At 37.9% G+C, this 25,715-nt stretch overlaps 1 protein-coding gene across 1 annotated transcript in view; it reads left to right on the forward strand.

Annotated features, from left to right (window-relative positions):
• Nucleotides 1-527: 527 nt before the first annotated feature.
• Nucleotides 528-25,715, forward strand: part of LOC116056496 (tomoregulin-1-like) — a 29,489-nt gene continuing 4,301 nt past the window's right edge. The window contains exons 1-6 of the mRNA XM_031308621.2: nucleotides 528-1,145; nucleotides 10,359-10,468; nucleotides 12,270-12,399; nucleotides 13,809-13,835; nucleotides 13,943-14,033; nucleotides 14,488-14,636. Coding sequence (XP_031164481.1) covers nucleotides 1,007-1,145; nucleotides 10,359-10,468; nucleotides 12,270-12,399; nucleotides 13,809-13,835; nucleotides 13,943-14,033; nucleotides 14,488-14,636 — 646 coding nt within the window. The 5' untranslated portion in view covers nucleotides 528-1,006. The remainder of the gene's footprint in view (nucleotides 1,146-10,358; nucleotides 10,469-12,269; nucleotides 12,400-13,808; nucleotides 13,836-13,942; nucleotides 14,034-14,487; nucleotides 14,637-25,715) is intronic.

A 25,715-nucleotide genomic window follows, 5' to 3' on the forward strand; every position in this document is an offset into this window, starting at 1 on the left:
GTGTGTAGAATGATGTGTCAGATTTATGTATTTTTGTGACAGAGCAAACAGAAGATATTTAATTATGTCAGAGGACTAGGAGAGCATGCTGGGATGTGAGGTTCTTTCTCTCTCTCTCTCTCTCTCTCTCTCTCTCTCTCTCTCTCTCTCTCTCTCTCTCTCTCTCTCTCTCTCTCTCTGTGGGAGGGGTCTCCTGGAGGTCACGTGGTCTGAGCCTTTGTTGATTTGAGAAAGAACAGGAGGACAAAAAAAAAAAAAAAGTCCCGGTCCGACTGACCGACCGACTGCTTACGTGAATCCTCCCGGGCGAACACTCGCTCCGCTTCGGCCTGGATGCTGCTGGAAGTCCCTTTTGGACTTTTCCCTGGATCATTTTTTTTTTGTCCGCGGCGATCCGCGTTTCTCCCCGCCCGGTTAGAGTGCGAGGCAGCTGGGCTGCATGGGGGATGGAGGCTCAGTGAGTCCGGGCTGTGAGCAGACTGGTTTTGAAGGGGTGTCGGAGGTGTGGGGGGTCGGTGTGTGAAGAAGCCCCAGGCCCTGCTTTGCTTTGTTATCCTGGGCTCTGTTTAGCAGCACCCCTCCTCCCTTCCTTGGCTTTCTCATCGTGTTTTCCAGCCTATTTCTCCCCCGTGTTTCTCCGTGCGTGGAGCCGTTTTCCTCGCAGACACTGGAAGGAGTTCTTGGAGAGAGCAGAGGAAAACACACATGGAGATATTTAGGATTTAAACCCGCAACATTTCAGTATCCCTCTTTTTCTGCGGGGTGTTTTTGTATTAAGGATTTTGTTCCGCGTCTTTTGAAGGACGAATTCAGAAAAAAAAAATCATTTTTATATCTGTTTTTCCGTCTCTGTACCCTTTGTATCCTCTGTCTACTCATCCATCTCTCCACCTCCATCTGTCTCTCTCTTTTTTCCTACCTTTCAGTCTCTACCTCTCCCCTCTGTCTGCCTCCATCCCTCCGTCTGTCTCTCTGGATATCCTCCCTCCTCCCACCGCCCTCCATCATGGCTCCAGTGTGCCGGGTCTCCTGGTTCTGCTGCCTGCTGGTTCTGCTGGTTCTCCCCGCCGCCTGGAGCTCGTTCCCCCGCAGCGGAGGCAGCAGCAGTGCGGACTGCGGCCCCGGGAAGGCCGCCGACTGCCTCGGTGAGACACCTACATACATCCATGTAAACACAGAATCAGAATCAGAAAGGAGTTCATTGCCACAGTCGGTACCCATACACAGTACGTAGAATTTGCCTCGGTGATTGGTGCAGACATAAACAAACAAACAAACATATTACGCATTAATAAGAATAAACAGTAAATACAGAAACAAATAACTAGGCTACAAAATAGCTGTTTAAGTAGTTTAAGCACTGTGTGCAAGGGGCAGATGTATAGTGCAGGATGGAGATTAGTGCAAAGTGTAGTGACTCCTACACTTGAATGCATCATCATTATTATTTTCTGGCTGATTTCACTTCATGTTGGAGGTTTGAGGATGGAGAGGTCAGAGGTCACAGTCGTCTCTCATTGGATGTTTCAGAGCAGCTGTTTACGTCATCCAGATGTTGTCAGTGACACTACGGCTGTGTAACTAACGGTTATTCACATCGTGTATTAATGTGTGGATTATTCTCTGAGTTGTTTGGTCTCTAAAATGTCAGAAAATGATGAAGAATGTCCGCCCCAGTTTCTCAAAGTCCAAGGTGATGCGTTCAAATGTCCTCATTTGTCCAAAATATAAAGATATTTATAGTCTCGCATTGCCAGACCTTCCTCCACAGCTCTGCGGAGGAAGGTCTGGCTAGTCCACACAACATTCCTGGATGGGAGAGAAACGTGCTCTGGTTTGTTGGCATTTCTTTAAACCAATCACAATCGTCTTGGGGTGGGGCTAAGCTCCGGACGGAGCCACGGTGCCTCTGCTAAATAGTCTCAGGAAGGAACTTGTTTTGGTGGAACAATCGACTAAACGATCGACTAAACGTTGCATCTCTACAGGTGTTGCCTTTATATCTCTGTTGTCATGACACTTATATATATATATATATATATATATATATATATATATATATATATATATATATATATATATATATATATATATATATATATATATATGAGAGAGAGAGAGAGAATGAATGAACGCAGTGGCCCACTAAAAGTTCTGTTGTTGCCGCTGACAGACTCAGATTATTATTCTAAGTGTCTGACAACATTATGGGATGGATCCCTACAGAGATAGACCTTTAAAACCTCTTTAACACCTTTCTGTTTAACCAGAAAGAGGTCTGAAGTCGCTAGCACTAAACCCACCAGACTCCATTTAAAAAAAACATACTTTTAGCGTGTATAGAGCCAACATATTTTCACATGTAAATCTGAAAACTATGAGTTTATTTCACCCAAAACTAGAGTTGTGATGGTTGAAACAGTGGATAGATGACAGAAAATGGCTTCTCATAGATAGTCACAGTGTATTTTACGATGCTAAAATCACTGTTTATTTACATGGAGTCTGGTGGGTTTAGCAAACGCAATTTGGCGGATGTTTTAATGTTCTTACTCTTTAACAGAAAGGTCGACCTCCTTAGAAATCCTTCCCATAATGTTGTCAGACACTAAGAACAATAATCTGAGTCTTTCAGCGTCAAAAACAGCACTTTTGTAACGTAAACAGAAGATGCACAATCGTCCTATTAACTTAGATTGTAGCTTGTTTCTCTGCTGCCGACTGCAGAGATCTCTCTTAATACTGGACCAATGTCAAAGATAGTTGTTCTCATCAGTCACTTAGACACAGACACATAGGAACATAGAAACATAGGAACATAGAAACATAGGAACATAGGGTCCAGGTTGAAAAAAATGGTAGTTGCCCTTTAATCGATTAATGGAGGAACATTTTGAAACATGTTTTTATGAAATATATCAGGCTGTGATGCACACACACACGTTACACTTGTTAGTAGATACATTCACTGCTGGTTTGAGTCTGAACATATAGAATATTTGGCCAATACTTTACAGTGTGGTTTTAGTTTGATGTATCCATACACACAGAGCACTCCCTCAGTTAACCTCGCCCTGTTTCTCCACCCTGTAATTACCCTAAAATAGAGCCCAGCTAAAGTGAGGAGTGGTCACCACACACTCACACACACACACACACACACACACATACACACACACTCGCAGGCACACACACACTCTGTTTTTGGTCAGTTTTCGGACAGTTTTTTGGCTGTTTTTGGTCAGTTTTCGGTCAGTTTTTTGGTCAGTTTCCTGTCAGTTCTGGAACGCCAGCCACCATTAATTAATTGAGATCCATTGACAAGAAGAACAATATAGAAAAGCAGAAGAATAGTAACCTTCCTGTTGACCTCGGGTCAAATTTACAAAAACTTTCTATATCAGAACTATGACAAAAGAACGTTGAAGAAAGTGACAAAAGTTGGAAAAAGCTAATACACTGAAAAAAGTGACCCAAAAAAACCCCATCAAAAACATCGCCAAAGGTGACAAAAACTTGTTGAAGAAAAGTGACAAAAAATAGGAAAAAAGTGAGAAAAAAAACATCATAAAAAGCCTCAAAAACAAGATTAAAAAAACGCCAAAAAAGTGACAAAAAAATTGGAATAAAATTGACAAAAACGTTGAGAAAAGTGTCGAAAAAGAACAACAAAATGTTGAAATTTCAACCCAGAAAAACACAACGTTGCAGGTCGACGGGAAGGGTTAAGGAGTTTGTTGTATTGGTCACTGGCTCTTTGTTCGTCTGGCTGTATTTACATTCATCCTTTCACTTCTCTGATCTAAATCCAGACATTTAGAACGAAAATAACTCCAGCGAATGGCTCTTTCCAGTTGGTTTGAACGCTGGCTTTTAAGGGGGTTTTTTCGGATCTAAAGGATGAAATCTTTGTGATTTCTATTTTCAGAAGATCTGAACTCTGTCTCGTCACGGTCGCCCACTTTAGCTCCGTCGCAGATGTTCTCCACGGAAAATAAACGCCACTCTTAGACTTAGAAAACTTTAATGTCCCAGAGAGGAAATTTGTCAGGGGCGTAGCACAACATTCTGGGCCCTGTAGAAAGGTATTCTCTATGGGCCCCTCCCCACATCTACAGCTATTCATTCTAGCATCTTTTTGGGCCCTCCTCACATGAGGGCCCTGGGTACTCAGTCCCCTTTCCACCCCCAGTCCGACGCCCCTTTGTACAGTACAGGGATATTGACACACAATCCACATCTACAGCACTATTTATCTAACACATAACATACACACCTCAATATATAGAATACAGTAAAAAGGAGTATGTTGCACTTCCCTAAAAGGACTAATGTCATTAATAAATGAAACTACTGCACAGTACTTCACATATATTCCTCCTCCAGGCATACCCCACGTCTTATTTAATTGGGTTATTGCCATGGGAATTTTTTGCTCGGTTGGTTTTGAAGTTAGGATATCTATATCCACGACCAGGAGTTTTCTTGTGATTGTTGTGGGCAAAAATCCTTGATTATGCGTCACGTTTTCTTAAAAAGTGCGAAGGAATATGCGGGATATTTATGCAAATTTGTGCGATGAAATTGCGGGAACTTGCAAAAACTGCAGTTTCATCGTGGCTTCATCGCGGGGTTTGCAGCTTTTTGATGATGTTCACGTCGCATAATTACGTCAGTTCCTAATGTTCCCATGGCAACAGGGGGAAATGGGTGCTCTTGTGTGAAGTAAACGCAACATTTTTCATCTTTCTGCTAAGATATATGGGACTTTTTTGCAACGAAAATGCGGGGATTATGAAATCATGCAAGCCCTGCATATTTTGCGCGGAAATCGGCAATTTATGCGGCGAAAGTGCGGCGTATTTGAAAAAATGCGGCCCCCCCGCATAAATATGCAGACTTTGGCTGATTATGCATTGAATTATGAGATCACATAATCACGTTTTTCTGGAGGGACTGAGAAGGGAGCGGCTTGAACTCCAATGAAAGTGGATGGCTTGCATCCATGCAGACCTTGTCTGCCTTTTCTGCCGATCTGGTCAGATATAGTTGGTACGGGTCTACCTGTTGCTTACCAATGATTTGGTAGGCACTCTCTGGTTCTCTTCAGCCGTTTGCCAGGTTGTGTGTGTGTGTGTGTGTTTGTTTTGGGCGATTTTTCCGATGATTTTGGTGTTTTTTTTCTCTTCCTTATTATCTGTAAGATTAGTGCCCTTGGTATAAATAGGAACTAATCTTTGGTTCCTCAGGTGCAAACCTAAGATCTCATGGAAATAAATGGAACCAACGGTGTAAACTGCAAATATGACTTGGACTTTCAATGATCAAAAAGGTCAAAAGTGCGTCAATTACTCTACCGGTGAGACAGCACCTCAGGGGCTTAAAGCTTGGGCTCTACATTATCTTTAACTTTTCTGTACTCCTTTAGACCGCGGCGCCCCTAGCAGTTGCCTCTGCTGCCGATGCCGCGGACCGGCCCTGAATAAGATCTTTAAATTAATCCTGAAGCCGACAGGAAGCCAGTGGAGCGAGGCTAAGAACGGTTAATGTCTTCATGCTTTTTAGTCCCAGTTAGAAGAACTGCAGGAGAGACGCAGCGATGACTGATCCAATCCAACATATATATATATATATATATATATATATATATATATATATATATATATATATATATATATGCAGCTGAAGAAACATTGAACACTCCCTCATCACATTTATCTAAACTGTTTGTGTGTTTTCACTCTGCAACAGTTTACAGAATTGTAAGAACGGCCCTTTCTTTAAACCTGAGTGAGAGATGTTGTTCTGCAGTCGCGTCACAGTTCACTGCCTCCTCCGAGCTCCGAGTCAGTGACCCGATCTCACACTCGGAGATCTAGTCGGAGACGTTTCCTAGACCTGAGGCCGTTTCAGTGTCATAGATTTAGACTCTATCGACAGATACTGAGACAGGACGTCATGTAGACAGGACGAGGAGGAGGATGGGAGACTCGGGTCTACTTTGTCTTTCCAGTGAGCTTCCTCCGTCTGCAACACACAGTCAGTTTTTGTTTTTGTCAGTCTTCGGTGAGTTTTTTTTGGCTGTTTTTGGTCAGTTTTCGGTCAGTTTTCAGTCAGTATTCTGGCTGTTTTTGGTCAGTTTCCAGTCAGTCTTCAGTCAGTTTTCTGGCTGTTTTCGGTCCGTTTTCGGACAGTTTTTTGGTCAGTTTCCTGTCAGTTCTGGAACACCCGCCTCCATTAATTAATTATCACTTTTGGTAGCAGAAACACAAACATGATTGGGCTAAAAAGAACTCAAAAACTACTCTATCTGTTAGTGTCCTGAGACACTATAAATAAAACTGAATTGAATTAATGTCTGGTCCAACGGATTGACACATTTGTAAATCAGCTGATATATTGATTCTCAGATAATCTGTTGATTATGAAAATAATCCACGATGAAAACGATGCTTCAGTTGCGGCCCCAGACTGGAGTTCTTGGTTTATTTTCTGGGTCTTGTGCTTCTCCAGCGGAGACAGAGGCCTCCATATGCTCCCATCTCCCAAACAGCTGTGTAGGTTTAGTGTAAACTCGCTCTAACTCCCCACGGCTTCCTGACGGGGTCTCTGCAGACCCGTCTCACTCTGTAAACAAGCTGTAATCGCTTGGTGATGCAACCAGCGACTGTCAGATGAGGAGTTAGTAACCATAGCGACCGAGCATTAATGAAAAGCTGTGGCTTCCGTGTGTGTCAGGTGGAGATGTTAAATATTAAGATACAAAATGATCAAAAACTGTTCTTGATTCATTTTCTTCAGAGCAGAAATGTCTTTGCATCGCGGCAGGAAAAGTAACTTGTGTTACAGCGTTGTGGAGTTTAGGTCTGGCTACACCACAGATGCATTCTGGGATAGGAGAATGAACTCTCTGGGTTGTAAGCATTTCCTTTCATCTTGGGCAGAGCTAAGCTCCAGACGCAGCGACGGTGGCTCTGCTAAATAGTCTCAGGAAGGAACTTGTTCTGGTGGAACATTTCCACCCGTTCTCACTCCGAACTCGTAAAATACGGACGTTTGGACAGTGGCGGTCAGCGTCTGAATCTACGAAAAAAAGCGCCCTTTGTAGAACATACCGGGGATTCAGATTCAGATTCAGATAACTTTATTAGTCCCAAAGGGGGCAATTCAGTTTTACAGCCAACCCATCCATTAAGGGTTAAACTTAAAAAGTGCATTAGCACACAATGTATATAATGTAATGTTAAAAAATAATAAAATAAACAATAAATAAGTACTGCAGTAGTCATACATCCCCCTGTATACAGATGCTTCTCTCTCTCCCATAACATCCACACATTTACACATGACCCAAACATTACACACTCCCACAGACACACACACACACACACACACACACACACACACACACACACGCACACGCACACGCACACACATGCACACACAGGGAGAGCAGCAGCTATACAGGGTATAGTAAGGGTATGTAAGGCCGAAATTCCATGTAAGGAGGTTGGTTGGGGGGGTGGATGGGTCAAACACAGGACTTTCACCCAGGAGAGGGGGGATCATGTCCCGTGTGTTTCCAAAAGTCGCTTTCTTGTTTAACTGTCCCGTTCTTCCCGCGTGTCAAGAAAACGTAAGCCCACCCGTCCCATTCCCGCGTGTCCCGACCTTTTCCTTAACATAACTGCGTCAAAAGGGACGCCAATAGTCCCGACCAAGCACGTTATATGACGCTAAAGGAGACTTTTAGCGTCAATACCAACGACAGAGGCACCTGACCAAGCGTCCGTATTTTACGAGATGGGAGTGAGAATGTGTGGAACATTTCCACCCCGCAAAAGAATAGGTCACATATAATATTAAATGAAGTTAACCGTTGACAAAATACAGTAACGTGAGCTATTTAAATTAGCTGATACATGGTTAAACCTCATTGGTTCTTACCAGTGTATCTCTGTGTGTACTTCGTCCACAGCAATCCCACCAATCAGTCCCAAAACCTCCCAGTTAGAGAGGAGATGTGCTTTCTCTGAAGTTTTTTGTCACTTTTGCCAAATATTTTTTTTTTTGCGCTTTTCCAGCATTTTTTTTGGGGACTTTGTCCTTTGATGGCTAAGTTACTTTTTTTGCTGATTTTGTAGGGATTTAGTCACTTTTTCTGAACTTTCTGGGCACTTAGGATGACAGCTTAGGAACTATTTTGCTGACTTTTTTTGTTGCACCGTCCACATCTCCTTCAGAACTTGATATTTTCAGCGTGTAGCTCAAAGTTTGTTGTTTCCCAAAGCGAACGGAGTTTGAGAACGACGACACACAGAGAGAGGAATATGTCAGGCTTCATAGGCGTAATTTACTGGGGGGATGGGGGGGGTTACAATCCCAACCCCAACCCCAACCCCCCCCCCAACCCAATTATTAATTATTATAATTTCCTTTACATAAATAGACATTTGCACCATAAATTGATGCAGAAAAACTCACCAGAATGCAGAAAATGAAGTGTTTGATATGCTCAATATTTCTATTTTGCTCTAAAGTGGACTTCTCAACCCCCCCCCCCTCCCTCCAATGTTGAACCCAAAGTTACACCCTTGTCGGGCTTTATCACGGTAATGTACTGTTGTTGATCCAGACTACTTTTACAATACACGTAACTAAATGTCGACTCTGAAGGTTGGAAACCCTTTTGTAAAACGTGATGTAAAGAGTCATTGAACTGAACAGCAGACCTCCAGTCTACGGACCCAGAGGGATCCTGGGAACACAGTGTTTCTGTTAATTTGTCCACCCCCTCACTCTGTGTGTCAGCAGGTTGTTGTGGCTGGCTCAGCACTCTGAGGTATTTACTAATTACAGAGGAAGCGGGGGTCACGACCCCTGTAATTTACCAGCTGTAATTGGCTAGCCGCAGGGCCACCGACCAATCAGCTGACACCAGGAAATTACTACCCTGGATAATAGTGTGTGTGTGTGTGTGTGTGTGTGTGTGTGTGTGTGTGTGTGTGTGTGTGTGTGTGTGTTCTGTTGGACAGAGTTTAAGCTCTTTGTGACTTTATAATTTGAGCATTTTACAATCCTTAATCCATTTGCTTTAACCCCCCTAAGTAACATTTATAAACAGTATGAAAACACTCACATTTCAAACAGGATTTATAAATGTTTTGGCAATCTGGTAGCATTAAAAGTGAGCTGAATGATGAGTCAGCAGATCCTGTCGGCAGCGTTCACGTTGATGTACGGACAACTATCGCTGGATTGCTCTGATACTGAAGAAAAGACACACACACACACACACACACACACACACACACACAGACACACATACACACACACACACACACACACACACAAACAGACACACATATACACACACACACACACACACACACAGACAGACACACATAGATCCACACACACGCACGCAAACAGAGACACAGAAAGACAGACACACACACACACACACAAACAGACACACATACACACACACACACACAGACAGACAGACAGACAGACAGACAGACACACACACACAAACAGACACACATACACACACACGCAGACAGACAGACAGACACACACACACACACACAAACAGACACACATACACACACACACACGCAGACAGACAGACAGACAGACACACACACACAAACAGACACACATACACACACACACACAGACAGACAGACAGACAGACACACACACACACACACAGACAGACACACATACACACACACACACACGCAAACAGAGACACAGACAGACAGACACACACACACACACACACACACACACAGACAGACACACACACACACACACACACACACACAGACACACATACACACACACACACACACACACACAAACAGACACACATACACACACACACACACACACACACACACAGACAGACACACACATAGATCCACACACACACACACACACACACACACACACACACACACACAGATCCACACACACTTTTTTTCTCCTTTTTTTCTGATGATTCTGCAGTTGCAGCCTCTTTCCTGTGATTCCGGAGCAGATTTCTGAACATTTATATGAGATGGACATCAGAGAAAATGCTCTCCTCAGATAGTTGAAGTCACACTGAGTCTAAAAATATGTGCATTGTGTGTGTGTGTGTGTGTGTGTGTGTGTGTGTGTGTGTGTGTTCAGATTGAACTGAGATTTGACTCAGAGAGGGAGGGTGATTTTTAGATGCAAATCACTTTTCACGCTTCTTTAGAAATGCTATATGGAAGGCACAATGACCAATTTCATTTGTTCGTATTCTTCTTTTCTTTTTGTCTGGATAAAGAAACCAAACATGATGAATGTTTGTTTTTCTTCAGATCTGTCGGAGAAGAAGAGCGACCTGCGAGTGTGTGACGCCGGGACGTGTCGCTTCGGAGGAACCTGCCGCGAGAACGGAGCCGACATCAAATGTGTCTGCCAGTTCCACGTGAGACACACACACACACAACCACACACACACACACACACACACACACACACACACACACACACACACATACAGACACACACGCACACACACACAGATACACACATACACACACACATACAGACACAACCACACACATGACAACACACATACACACACACGACCACACACACACACACACACACACACACACACACATACAGACACACACGCACGCACACACAGATACACAGATACACACACACACACAGACACAACCACACACATGACAACACACATACACACACACGACCACACACACACACACACACACACTTACACACACAGACACAACCACACACATGACAACACACATACACACACACGACCACACACACACACACACACACACTTACACACACACACACACATATACACACACATACACACATGCGCACACACACACACACACACACACACAGATCCACACTCACATACACACACACACACACACAGACACACACCGATACACACACACACTCACACATACACACATGCACACACACACCAATACACACACACACACACACACACACACAAATACACACACACACACACACACACACACACACACACACACAGAAAACGTAAGCTCCTTGGCGGAGATAATAATGCCCAAGGGGGCCAATCACGCGGCCAGATTTCATATGGCCCGCAGCCTCGGTTTGTGAAAGACAAGAGCAAGAGTCAGATGTTGTAAGCTTAAATGTTAACAAACTCTGCATTACGCATAATACGTCATGTTTTGATTTGGTTACATTGCCATTTAAAAAAAAAAAAAGAATTGTGACAATGAAAATAAAAGTTGTTATAGATCAGTGCATTTGTGTGTAACTTCTATTGTTAAAATGTTTTTCAGAAGGTCCCATTGGTCCACAGGGCTTCTTCACATTATCAAATCTGGCACTCTTTGACCCTCCTGTTGTCTTCCCGTAGACCGTGAACTTGTTGTCTTAACTTTTTTTGACGCCTTTTGAGACGTTTTTGTCACTTTTGTTGACGCTTTTTTAAATACATGGTCAATAAACATAATTTAAATGACAATAATACCTAATTTTTTTGTTTAAAAAAACAGAAATTGTGGATTATTTGGTAACACTTTACTTGAAGGTATCGACATAATCGTGACATGACACTGTCATAACTATGACATGACACTGTCACGTTATAAACAAGTCAGAAACGTTTATGACTTCTGTCATTAAGTGTCATTCGGTTTTTTGTTTGGGTTGTCTTGATTATGACAACCTAACATTAATCAAAGTGACATTACCAGAAGTTGTCTTGGTCATGATAAGTTGACATAATGTCATCCTGTTTAATGTAAAGTTGTCTTAATAAGGACACTCCAAAGAATTTGTGTGTTAAGTTGTCATAATCAAGACAACCCAAACAAAAAACCGAATGACACTTAATGACAGAAGTCAAAAACGTTTCTGACTTGTTTATAAAGTTTATGATACGTTAGATCAGAGGATGTTGAGTGGATCACAGTTTTTTCAAAAGCTATAAAATTGAAAAAAAACACCCACAATTTAATGAAAGTAATCATTCATTTTACCTGCCAAGAATGTTACATGGCTTCCACACAACGTACATCCAAGCATTCTTGTTATTTTGGGGCAATTTGGTTCAAAGAAACCCATAATTCTGATTTAAAAATGGGTCAAATTTGACCCGAGGAAAACACAAGGGTTAAGAAGAGTTTGGACACCCGTGTCATAGACCGTTGTTGATTCATAAACATGTCTTCTTATTTCAGTGTACTAAGAAGTACATCCCTGTGTGCGGGACCAACGGAGACACGTACCAGAACGAGTGCTTCCTGAGGCGCGCCGCCTGCAAGAAACAACGAGCCATCACCATCCTGTCAGAGGGAGCCTGTTACCACGGTAACACACACATTAACATTTCACTATGCAGGGAATTAAATCCTTTTTTATGCCGTCAAACTAGCAAAAGTGGATTTGGACACGCCCTAAACGTACCTGCGCTTCACGCCGTGCGCTTAGATCGTTAGAATAGGGCCCTCAGAGTGTGGCTTTGATGCTAATGCTATTACGTTAGCAATAAGGTAGCTAGCTTTCACAGCTGCATCGCTAATCTCTCAGCTTCAGTACTAATCAACAGCGTGTATTCAAAGCTTCTGATCAGGACTCTGAGGGCATGTTCAGACCAATATATGCGATTCTACGCAGGGTTGTGCGCTGTGTCCGAAATTAACTTTTTGACTCACCAGCCAAGCATCTTTTTATCGGCCAAAATTATAAATTGCATTTTTTTTGTAACATCACAAAAAATCTCCATATACCTGCTAAGTAATTATTGGTGGCTGGCATTCCACAACTGACAGGAAACTGATCAAAGACTGACCGAAAACTGACTGAAGACCGACTGAAAGCTGACCGATAACTGACCAAAAACTGACAGAAAGCTGACAGATAACTGACAGAAAGCTGACCAAAAACTGACTGAAAACTGACCAAAAACTGACCAAAAACTGACCATAAAACTGACCGATAACTGACCATAAAACCGACCGAAAACTGACAGAAAGCTGAAAGAAAACTGACCGAAAAATGACAGAAAACTGACTGAAGACTGACCGAAAACTGACTGAAAACTGACCAAAAACTGACCGAAAACTGACTGAAAACTGACCGATAACTGACCAAAAACTGACCGAAAACTGACCGATAACTGACCAAAAACTGACCGAAAACTGACCAAAAACTGACCGAAAATTGACTGAAGACCGACTGAAAGCTGACCGATAACTGACCAAAAACTGACTGAAAACTGGCCGATAACTGACCGAAAACTGACCGAAGACTGACCGATAACTGACTAAAAACTGACCGAAAACTGACAGAAAGCTGAAAGAAAACTGACCGAAAAATGACAGAAAACTGACTGAAGACTGACCGAAAACTGACTGAAGGCTGACTGAAAACAGCCAGACAACTGACTGAAAACATTTACCCGCCATGTGGCGGATAGCGCTCTTAGATTTACACTCCAAACTGAAAATTGACCCGCATTTGGCGCTTGACGAGTGATAATTTGGGACCCTGGTTGTGCGGCGGCCAGAGTGTCACTGAAACGACCCGTCTGTGTGACTTCCTGTTGTGGATAGTTTTCCCCAGAAAGGAGCGAGGCGATGTGAGGATGACAGACTGCCAATCTGATGTATAAATGTGGTGGACGTTTGTTGTGATAGTCAGCTGATAACATGTCTGTGTGTGTGTGTGTGTGTGTGTGTGTGTGTGTGTGTGTGTGTGTGTGTGTGTGTCTCTGGCAGACGGTGCTTCAGGATCTGGTGACGGAGGTAAACGGCATCATATTTTACTTTTGTAATGCAATATATTTTGAACCCTTTGTGAGACAATGTAGAGGCCGTGTTGTAGTGATGTTTTGTGTTTTCTGTCTCTGCAGATGACGAGGGCTCTGGGCGCGGTAAAAAGGTCTCGAAATGTGGAAACTGCAAGTTTGGAGCCGAATGTGACGAAGACTCTGAGGATATGCTGTAAGCACGCACGCACGCATGCACACACACACACACACGCACACACACACACACACGCAGAGAGACTTAACAAAAAATATATTTCACTGCTTATTTTTCGTTTTCGTTCCCTTTAATAACCCTGACAGTTACTCACAGCTTCACACACACACACGGACAAACACACTGACACACACACACACACACACACACATACACACACACACACACACACGCATAGACACACGCACTGAAAGGAAAATGTACCGTTCAAAATAAAAGTAAAAACCACATAGGATTTCCCAGGAAACTATAATGATGACATGTAACTTCAACACAAATGAGACAGTGATGCAATCCGATGTGTGTTTGTGTGTGCGTGTGCATGTGTGTTTGCGTGTGTGTCTCTGTGTGTGTGTGTGTGTGTGTGTGTGTGTGTGTGTGTGTGTGTGTATGTGTGTGTGTGTGTTTCCAGCTGCATGTGCAACATCGTGTGTAACGGCCACAACGATAACCCGGTGTGCGGTGGCGACGGCGTCACCTACGACACGCCCTGCCACGTCCGAGAGGCATCCTGCCTCAAACAGCTCAAGATCGACATCAAACACGTGGGACGTTGCCAAGGTAACGAGAAAATACACACATGTACATGCATAATACATACATCAATGTACAGGACACTGTACAACGCACACGCTGTGGTAGTGACCTGAATTATTCTGGTATCATGTCAGCTAACGTCAAATCAACCGCAAGCCTCGAGGACAGAGGGCAGACTGGACTGGGACCTCTTTACAATTTCTGAGATTTAAGTGGCAAATGTACAAGAAAACAACCCACATTTACGAAAAAAAGCTTGGATATTCTCTGAGATTAAAGTCACAAAATCTGAGGAAAGATCTTATTGGTAAATCTGATTGCAAATGGAAAAAAAACACAATTTTTTCGACTTTTGTCTCGTAAATTTGTAAGTTTTGTTCTTGTAAATTTACAACTTTAATCTCAGAATATTACCCGGCTCCCCGTGGTAACTTTTTGGATTTCTTTCGATGGCAATAATATGCCATCAGACTTTTTTTCAACATACTATACTATGAAAAAAAAGTCATAGTATATCATGTCGAAAAGATAGGAAAAAAGTCTTATTATAGTATGACTAAAAACATTGGAAAAAAGTCATAGTATAGCATGTTGAAAAAAGTCATAGTATAGTATGTTGAAAAAAAAGTCATAGTATAGTATGTCGAAAAAACTGGGACTGGGACTTCTTTACAATTTCTGAGATTTAAGTGGCAAATGTACAAAAAAAAAACCCACATTAACACCATTTTTTTCGACTTTTTTCTCGTACATTTTTGTTCTTGTAAATTTACAACTTTAATCTCAGAATATTACCCGGCTCCCCGTGGTAACCTTTTGGATTTCTTTCGATGGCCCTAATATGCCATCAAACTTTTTTCGACATACTATACTATGAAAAAAAAGTCATAGTATAGTATGTCGAAAAAAGTCATAGTAGGCTATGTTGTAAAAAGTCATAGTATACTATGCTGAAAAAAGTCATAGTATACTATGTTGAAAAAAGTCATAGTATAGTATGTCGAAAAAACTTGGACTGGGACTTCTTTACAATTTCTGAGATTTAAGTGGCAAATGTACAAGAAAAAAACCACACATTGAGAGAAGAAGCTTGGATATTCTCTGAGATTAAAGTCACAGAATCTGAGGAAAGGTCGTATTGGTAAATCTGATTGCAGTATATTACTTGATTATTATATTATATAACCAGCTGCAGGCATAATCTGTGGTGATCCTGAAGCAATGTTGTTCCTTTTTTCTTGTAAATTTGTAAGTTTTGTTCTTGTAAATTTCCAACTTTAATCTCAGAATATTACCCGGCTCTCCGTGGTAACTTTTTAAATTTCTTTCGATGGCCCTAATATGCCATCAAACTTTTTTTGACATACTATACTGACTTTTTTTTCATCAAATTTTTCGACATGCTAGTATAGTATATGCATAGTATGTCGAAAAAAGTAAAAAAGTTATTTTCGGACACAGCGCACAACCCTGCGTAGAATCGCATATTGCTCTGAACGTGCCATCTGAGTCATGATCAGAAGCTTTGAATGCACGCTGCTGATTAGTAGTAGTATATAGTATGTCGAAAAAAGTCAATAAAAAGTCATAGTATAGTATGTCGAAAAAAGTCGAAAAAAAGTCATAGTATAGTATGTCGGAAAAAGTTGAAAAAAGTCATAGTATAGTATGTCGGAAAAAGTTGAAAAAAAGTCATAGTATAGTATGTCGAAAAAAGTTGAAAAAAGTCATAGTATGTCGAAAAAAAATCGAAAAAATGCACGTCACATATGTCAAAAAAGTGAATAAAAGGCAGTGTAGTATGTGGAAAAAAAGTAAAAAAAAGTCATAGTACAGTATGTTGAAAAAAAAGTCATGGTATGGCAGCATGGTGGCCCAATGGTTAGCACTGTGGCCTCACAGCAAGAAGGTTCTGGGTTCGAATCCAGGTGGATTTCTGTGGACTTTCTGTGTGGAGTTTTTATGTTTGCGTGGTTTCCTCCGGGTGCTCCGGTTTCCCCGCCATCAAAACAAATGCAGGTTCACTAGGTTCTCCAGTCCCTTGAGGGATGGGTTAAATGCAGAGAATGAATTTCGCTACATTTTGTGTATTTGACAAGAAAGTACCTTTACCTTATAGTATGTTGAAAAAAAGTCATAGTATAGTATGTCGAAAAAAAAGTCATAGTATAGCATGTCGAAAAAAAAGTCATAGTATGGTATGTTGAAAAAGTCCATAGTATAGTATTTCAACAAAAGTGGGGAAAAAAATAGTACAGTATGTCGAAAAAAAGTCATAGTATAGTATGTCAAAAAACTCATAGTATAGTTTGTTACAAAAAAGTCATACTACAGTATATCGAAAAAAGTCATAGTATAGTATGTCGAAAAAAAAGTCCTCTTGCTATATACATGCTATACTATGACTTTTTTTAAATACTATACTATGACTTTTTGTCAACATACTATACTATGACTCTTTTCGACATACTATACTATGACTTTTTTCCTCTTTTTTTGACATACTATACTATGACTTTTTCCGACATACTATACTATGACTTTTTTCCTTTTTTTTCGAAATACTACACCATGACTTTTTTCGACATACTTTACGATTACTTTTTTTCCACTTTTTGTCGACATAATATACTATGACTTTTTGTCAACATACTATACTCTAACTTTTTTCCACTTTTTTAGTCATACTATACTATGACTTTTTTCCACTTTTTTGGACATACTATACTATGACTGTTTTTAAATACTATGAATTTTTTTGTCATACTATACTAAGACCTTTTTTCGACATACTATACTATGACTTTTTTTGACATACCATATACTATGACTTTTTTCGACATACTATAACATTACATTACATGTCATTTAGCTGACGCTTTTATCCAAAGCGACTTACAATTGCTATATATATGTCAGAGGTTGCACGCCTCTGGAGCAACTATGGGTTAAGTGTCTTGCTCAGGGACACATTGGTTGATGTATCGCAGTGGGAATCGAACCCTGGTCTCCCACACCAAAGGCATGTGTCATATCCACTACGCCATCACCACCCAACCTAACTTTTTTCCTCTTTTTTCGACAAACTATACTACAACTTTTTTTAATTTTTTTTAACTTTTTTTAAATACTATACTATGACTTTTTTCGACCTACTATACTATGACTTTTTTTCGACATACTATATACTATGACTTTTTTTCGATATACTATACTATGACTTTTTTCCACTTTTTCCGACATACTATACTATGACTTTTTTTCCACTTTTTTCGACATACTATAACTTTTATCCTCTTTTTTCGACATACTATACTGCAACTTTTTTTAAATACTATACTATGACTTTTATTCGACATACTATACTATGACTTTTTTCGACATACTATACTATGACTTTTTACCTCTTTTTTCGACATACTATACTATGACTTTTTTCGACATACTATACTATGACTTTTTTCGACATACTATACTATGACTTTTTTTCGACATACTATACTATGACTTTTTTCGACATACTATGACTTTTTTTCGACATACTACACTATGACTTTTTTCCACTTTTTTGGACATACTATACTACGACTGTTTTTAAATACTATACTATGATTTTTTTTGACATACTATACTAAGACCTTTTTTCGACATACTATACTATGACTTTTTACCTCTTTTTTCGACATACTATACTATGACTTTTTTTCCACTTTTTTTGACATAGCATATACTATGACTTTTTTCCTCTTTTTTCAACATACTATACTACAACTTTTTTTAAATACTATGTTATGACTTTTTTCGACATACTATACTATGACTTTTTTTCGTCATACTATACTATGACTTTTTTCGACATACTATACTATGACTTTTATTCGACATACTATACTATGACTTTTTACCTCTTTTTTCGACGTACTATACTATGACTTTTTTTCCACTTTTTTCGATATACTATAACTTTTTTCCTCTTTTTTCGACATACTATACTACAACTTTTTTTAAATACTATACTATGACTTTTTTCGACCTACTATACTATGACTTTTTTTCGACATACTATACTATGACTTTTTTCCACTTTTTCCGACATACTATACTATGACTTTTTTTCCACTTTTTTCGACATACTATAACTTTTTTCCTCTTTTTTCGACATACTATACTACAACTTTTTTTAAATACTATACTATGACTTTTTTCGACATACTATACTATGACTTTTTTCGACATACTATACTATGACTTTTTACCTCTTTTTTCGACATACTATACTATGATTTTTTTCGACATACTATACTATGACTTTTTCCGACATACTATACTATGACTTTTTTTCCACTTTTTTCGACATACTATAACTTTTTTCCTCTTTTTTCGACATACTATACTATGATTTTTTTCGACATACTATACTATGACTTTTTTCGACATACTATACTATGACTTTTTTCGACATACTATACTATGACTTTTTTTCGACATACTACACTATGACTTTTTTCCACTTTTTTGGACATACTATACTACGACTGTTTTTAAATACTATACTATGAATTTTTTTGACATACTATACTAAGACCTTTTTTCGACATACTATACTATGACTTTTTACCTCTTTTTTCGACATACTATACTATGACTTTTTTTCCACTTTTTTTGACATACCATATACTATAACTTTTTTCGACATACTATACTACAACTTTTTTTAAATACTATATTATGACTTTTTTCGACATACTATACTATGACTTTTCGACATACTATACTATGACTTTTTTTCGACATACTATACTATGACTTTTTCCGACATACTATACTATGACTTTTTGCCACTTTTTTCGACATACTATACTATGACTTTTTTCGACATACTATACCATGACTTTTTTTTCAACGTACTATACTATGACTTTTTTTCGACATGCTATACTATGACTTTTTTTCGACATACTATACTATGACTTTTTTCGACATACTATACCATGACTTTTTTTTCAACGTACTATACTATGACTTTTTTTCGACATACTATACTATGACTTTTTTTCGACATACTATACTATGACTTTTATTCGACATACTATACTATGACTTTTTTTCGACATACTATACTATGACTTTTTTCCACTTTTTTCGACATACCATATACTATGACTTTTTTTCGACATACTATAACTTTTTTCCTCTTTTTTCGACATACTATACTACAACTTTTTTTAAATACTATACTATGACTTTTTTCGACCTACTATACTATGACCTTTTTTTCGACATACTATACTATGACTTTTTTTCGACATACTATACTATGACTTTTTTCCACTTTTTCCGACATACTATACTATGACTTTTTTTCCACTTTTTTTGACATACTATAACTTTTTTCCTCTTTTTTTGACATACTATACTATGACTTTTTTTCGACATACTATACTGACTTTTTTTAGACATACTATACTATGACTTTTTTCGACATACTATACTATGACTTTTTTCGACATACTATAACTTTTTTCCTCTTTTTTCGACATACTATACTACAACTTTTTTTAAATACTATACTATGACTTTTTTCGACATACTATACTATGACTTTTTTCGACATAGTATACTATGACTTTTTTTCGACATACTATACTATGACTTTTTTCGACATACTATACTATGACTTTTTTTCGACATGCTATACTATGACTTTTTTTCGACATACTATACTATGACTTTTTTTCGTCATACTATACTATGACTTTTTTTCGACATACTATACTATGACTTTTTTTCGTCATACTATACTATGACTTTTTTCGACATACTATACTATGACTTTTTTTCGTCATACTATACTATGACTTTTTTCGACATACTATACTATGACTTTTATTCGACATACTATACTATGACTTTTTACCTCTTTTTTCGACGTACTATACTATGACTTTTTTTCCACTTTTTTCGACATACTATAACTTTTTTCCTCTTTTTTCGACATACTATACTACAACTATTTTTAAATACTATACTATGACTTTTTTCGACCTACTATACTATGACTTTTTTTCGACATACTATACTATGACTTTTTTCCACTTTTTCCGACATACTATACTATGACTTTTTTTCCACTTTTTTCGACATACTATAACTTTTTTCCTCTTTTTTCGACATACTATACTATGACTTTTTTTCGACATACTATACTATGACTTTTTTTCGACATACTATACTATGACTTTTTTCCACTTTTTCCGACATACTATACTATGACTTTTTTTCCACTTTTTTCGACATACTATACTATGACTTTTTTTCGACATACTATACTATGACTTTTTTTCGACATACTATACTGTGACTTTTTTTCGACATACTATACTGACTTTTTTTAGACATACTATACTATGACTTTTTTCGACATACTATACTATGACTTTTTTCGACATACTATAACTTTTTTCCTCTTTTTTCGACATACTATACTACAACTTTTTTTAAATACTATACTATGACTTTTTTCGACATACTATACTATGACTTTTTTCGACATACTATACTATGACTTTTTTTCGACATACTATACTATGACTTTTTTCGACATACTATACTATGACTTTTTTTCGACATACTATACTATAACTTTTTTCGACATACTATACTATGACTTTTTTTCGACATACTACACTCTGACTTTTTTCCACTTTTTTGGACATACTATACTACGACTGTTTTTAAATACTATACTATGAATTTTTTTGACATACTATACTAAGACCTTTTTTCGACATACTATACTATGACTTTTTACCTCTTTTTTCGACATACTATACTATGACTTTTTTTCGACATACTATACTATTACTTTTTTCGACATACTATACTATGACTTTTTTCGACATACTATAACTTTTTTCCTCTTTTTTCGACATACTATACTATGACTTTTTTCCACTTTTTCCGACATACTATACTATGACTTTTTTTCCACTTTTTTCGACATACTATAACTTTTTTCCTCTTTTTTTGACATACTATACTATGACTTTTTTCGACATACTATACTATGACTTTTTTCGACATACTATACTATGACTTTTTTTCGACATACTATACTATGACTTTTTTCGACATACTATACTATGACTTTTTTTCGACATACTACACTCTGACTTTTTTCCACTTTTTTGGACATACTATACTACGACTGTTTTTAAATACTATACTATGAATTTTTTTGACATACTATACTAAGACCTTTTTTCGACATACTATACTATGACTTTTTACCTCTTTTTTCGACATACTATACTATGACTTTTTTTCGACATACTATACTATTACTTTTTTCGACATACTATACTATGACTTTTTTCGACATACTATAACTTTTTTCCTCTTTTTTCGACATACTATACTACAACTTTTTTTAAATACTATACTATGACTTTTTTCGACATACTATACTATGACTTTTTACCTCTTTTTTCGACATACTATACTATGACTTTTTACCTCTTTTTTCGACATACTATACTATGACTTTTTTTAAATACTATATTATGACTTTTTTCGACATACTATACTATGACTTTTCGACATACTATACTATGACTTTTTTTCGACATACTATACTATGACTTTTATTCGACATACTATACTATGACTTTTATTCGACATACTATACTATGACTTTTTTCGACATACTATACTATGACTTTTTACCTCTTTTTTCGACGTACTATACTATGACTTTTTTCGACATACTATACTATGACTTTTTTTCGACATACTATACTATGACTTTTTACCTCTTTTTTCGACATACTATACTATGACTTTTTTCCACTTTTTTTGACATACCATATACTATAACTTTTTTCCTCTTTTTTCGACATACTATACTACAACTTTTTTTAAATACTATATTATGACTTTTTTCGACATACTATACTATGACTTTTCGACATACTATACTATGACTTTTTTTCGACATACTATACTATGACTTTTTCCGACATACTATACTATGACTTTTTGCCACTTTTTTCGACATACTATACTATGACTTTTTTCAACATACTATACCATTACTTTTTTTTCAACGTACTATACTATGACTTTTTTTCGACATACTATACTATGACTTTTTTCGACATACTATACTATGACTTTTTACCTCTTTTTTCGACGTACTATACTATGACTTTTTTCGACATACTATACTATGACTTTTTTTCGACATACTATACTATGACTTTTTACCTCTTTTTTCGACATACTATACTATGACTTTTTTCCACTTTTTTTGACATACCATATACTATAACTTTTTTCCTCTTTTTTCGACATACTATACTACAACTTTTTTTAAATACTATATTATGACTTTTTTCGACATACTATACTATGACTTTTCGACATACTATACTATGACTTTTTTTCGACATACTATACTATGACTTTTTCCGACATACTATACTATGACTTTTTGCCACTTTTTTCGACATACTATACTATGACTTTTTTTCGACATACTATACTATGACTTTTTTTCGACATACTATACTATGACTTTTTCCGACATACTATACTATGACTTTTTTTCGACATACTATACTATGACTTTTTTCGACATACTATACTACGACTTTTTCCGACATACTATACTATGACTTTTTCCGACATACTATACTATGACTTTTTTCCACTTTTTCCGACATACTATACTGTGACTTTTTTCAACATACCATACTATGACTTTTTTTCCACTTTTTTCGACATGCTATACTAGGACTTTTTTTCGACATACTATACTATGACTTTTTGCCACTTTTTTCGACATACTATACGATGACTTTTTTCAACATACTATACCATGACTTTTTTTTCAACGTACTATACTATGACTTTTTTTCGACATACTATACTATGACTTTTTTTCGACATACTATACTATGACTTTTTCCGACATACTATACTATGACTTTTTTTCGACATACTACACTATGACTTTTTTCGACATACTATACTATGACTTTTTCCGACATACTATACTATGACTTTTTCCGACATACTATACTATGACTTTTTTCCTCTTTTTCCGACATACTATACTGTGACTTTTTTCAACATACTATACTATGACTTTTTTTCCACTTTTTTCGACATCCTATACTAGGACTTTTTTTCGACATACTATACTACGACTTTTTCCACTTTTTTCGACTATACTACAACTTTATAAGACTTTTTTTGACTTACTATATCATGAAATATAAAATTTTCAACAAAGTATGACTTTTTTATAAGATACTACTTAATAGAGATTAAAATAAACCTGAGTAGATGATAAAAGATGAGCACGGGATGAAGAGAGGGCATGTGGAAGAAGAAAAACCACGGAAAAGATAGCGGAGGAAAAACACAGAGAAACAAGACAGATATGGTGAAAGAAAGGAGCCGAGGAAGAGAAGAAAGGAGGTTGTCAGAAAGACCTCACTCGAAGAGTTTATCAATAATTCTGAGTCTGTAAATAATGTTGATTATGTTAATATTGTGTTTTTTAGTCTACTATGTATGTGCCTGCACTTTGTGTCAGTTACAATAAAATGTAATGAAAAAGGGTGATAGTAAAGATTAGAGCAGGAGATGAAGGGGGGTTGAGAAAAGATGGAGGAGAGGAGGAAAGGAAGGTGAAGGAGGATAAAACAGAGACTGCTGTTTTTCAGCTCATTTATATTTAATGATGACCTGACCCCAATACACACACACACACATACACACACACAAACTCAGTCACACACACACACACACACACTCACTCACTCACTCGCACGCACGCACACACACACACGCACTCACACACACACACTCAGTCACACACACACACACACACACACTCGCTCGCACGCACACACACACTCACACACAGAGAGACACACACACAGAGACAAACACACACACACACACACACACACTCGCTCGCACGCACACACACACACACACTCACACACACACACACCCTCATATACACACACACACACACACCCTCATACACACACACACACACACACACACACACACACACACAGGGGAATAACTCGGCTGACTGAACGACCACCAACTGAATGACCTTGATTCGTTTATCGTCCTCTTTGTTCTGTCATTTTCTACCTTTTTATTCTTCGGCGCGTCTTTCTCTCCTCTGGTCGGCTCTTCATCTTCTTCTACTGACCCATTAATCATTCTGTGACCCAATGTCATGGAAAGGTAGATATGACATTTCATATGGTGCTATAAACCATTGATATGCTGCTCATAAAAGCTAAACAGGGCTAAGACCAAATACCTGAAGAATAGAACATATAATCATGTACAAAAATGTATGTATCATGGAGAGCAGGCGCCCATATATAGAGGTTTACTCCTCGACGCAGCGGCCGCGGGTTCGACTCCGGTCTGCGGCCCTTTGCTGCATGTCATTCCCCCTCTTTCTCCCCTTTCATGTCTAAGCTGTCCTATACAAATAAAGGCCTGATATGCCAAAAAAGATCCTTTTAAAAAAAAAAAAAAAAAAAAGAAAATGTATGTATCATGTGAAGAAAAGATGATTGAATAGATTTATTGAAAATTTCTACATGAAATTAATACTTCAGTCCATCAGTTAGACTCTTTGGTTCGTTAAAATCAGTTTCATGAGAATCTGTATCTTGAAATAAGATATGATTCTCCAGACTCAAGAATAAAATCTCGTGATTTTAGATCATCTGTTGTCCTCTGGTCAAATTTGCCCTGCTTTCAAAGTTTCTATATCAGAAATTTGGGTTTATTTCAACCAAATTCCCCCGAAATAACATGGATGGTTCCATACAACGCTCTTCACAAGTGAAATTAAGGATTAGATCTCTAATTTCATTGAATTGTGGGTGTTGTATTACATTTTATAGGATTATCCTGACTAAACTTTGACACATCTGTGATTATCCGTTACCTTCATTGCTCTGATCTTAACCATTAGTCCAAATCATTCATCATTTCTGCTTTTTTCTTACGCAAAAATTAGGTATAATTTCATATAAATGAGATTTATTGACCATTCAT

The sequence above is a fragment of the Sander lucioperca genome, chromosome 23 (genome assembly GCF_008315115.2).
Source record: "Sander lucioperca isolate FBNREF2018 chromosome 23, SLUC_FBN_1.2, whole genome shotgun sequence".
Classification (NCBI taxonomy): Eukaryota; Metazoa; Chordata; class Actinopteri; order Perciformes; family Percidae; genus Sander; species Sander lucioperca.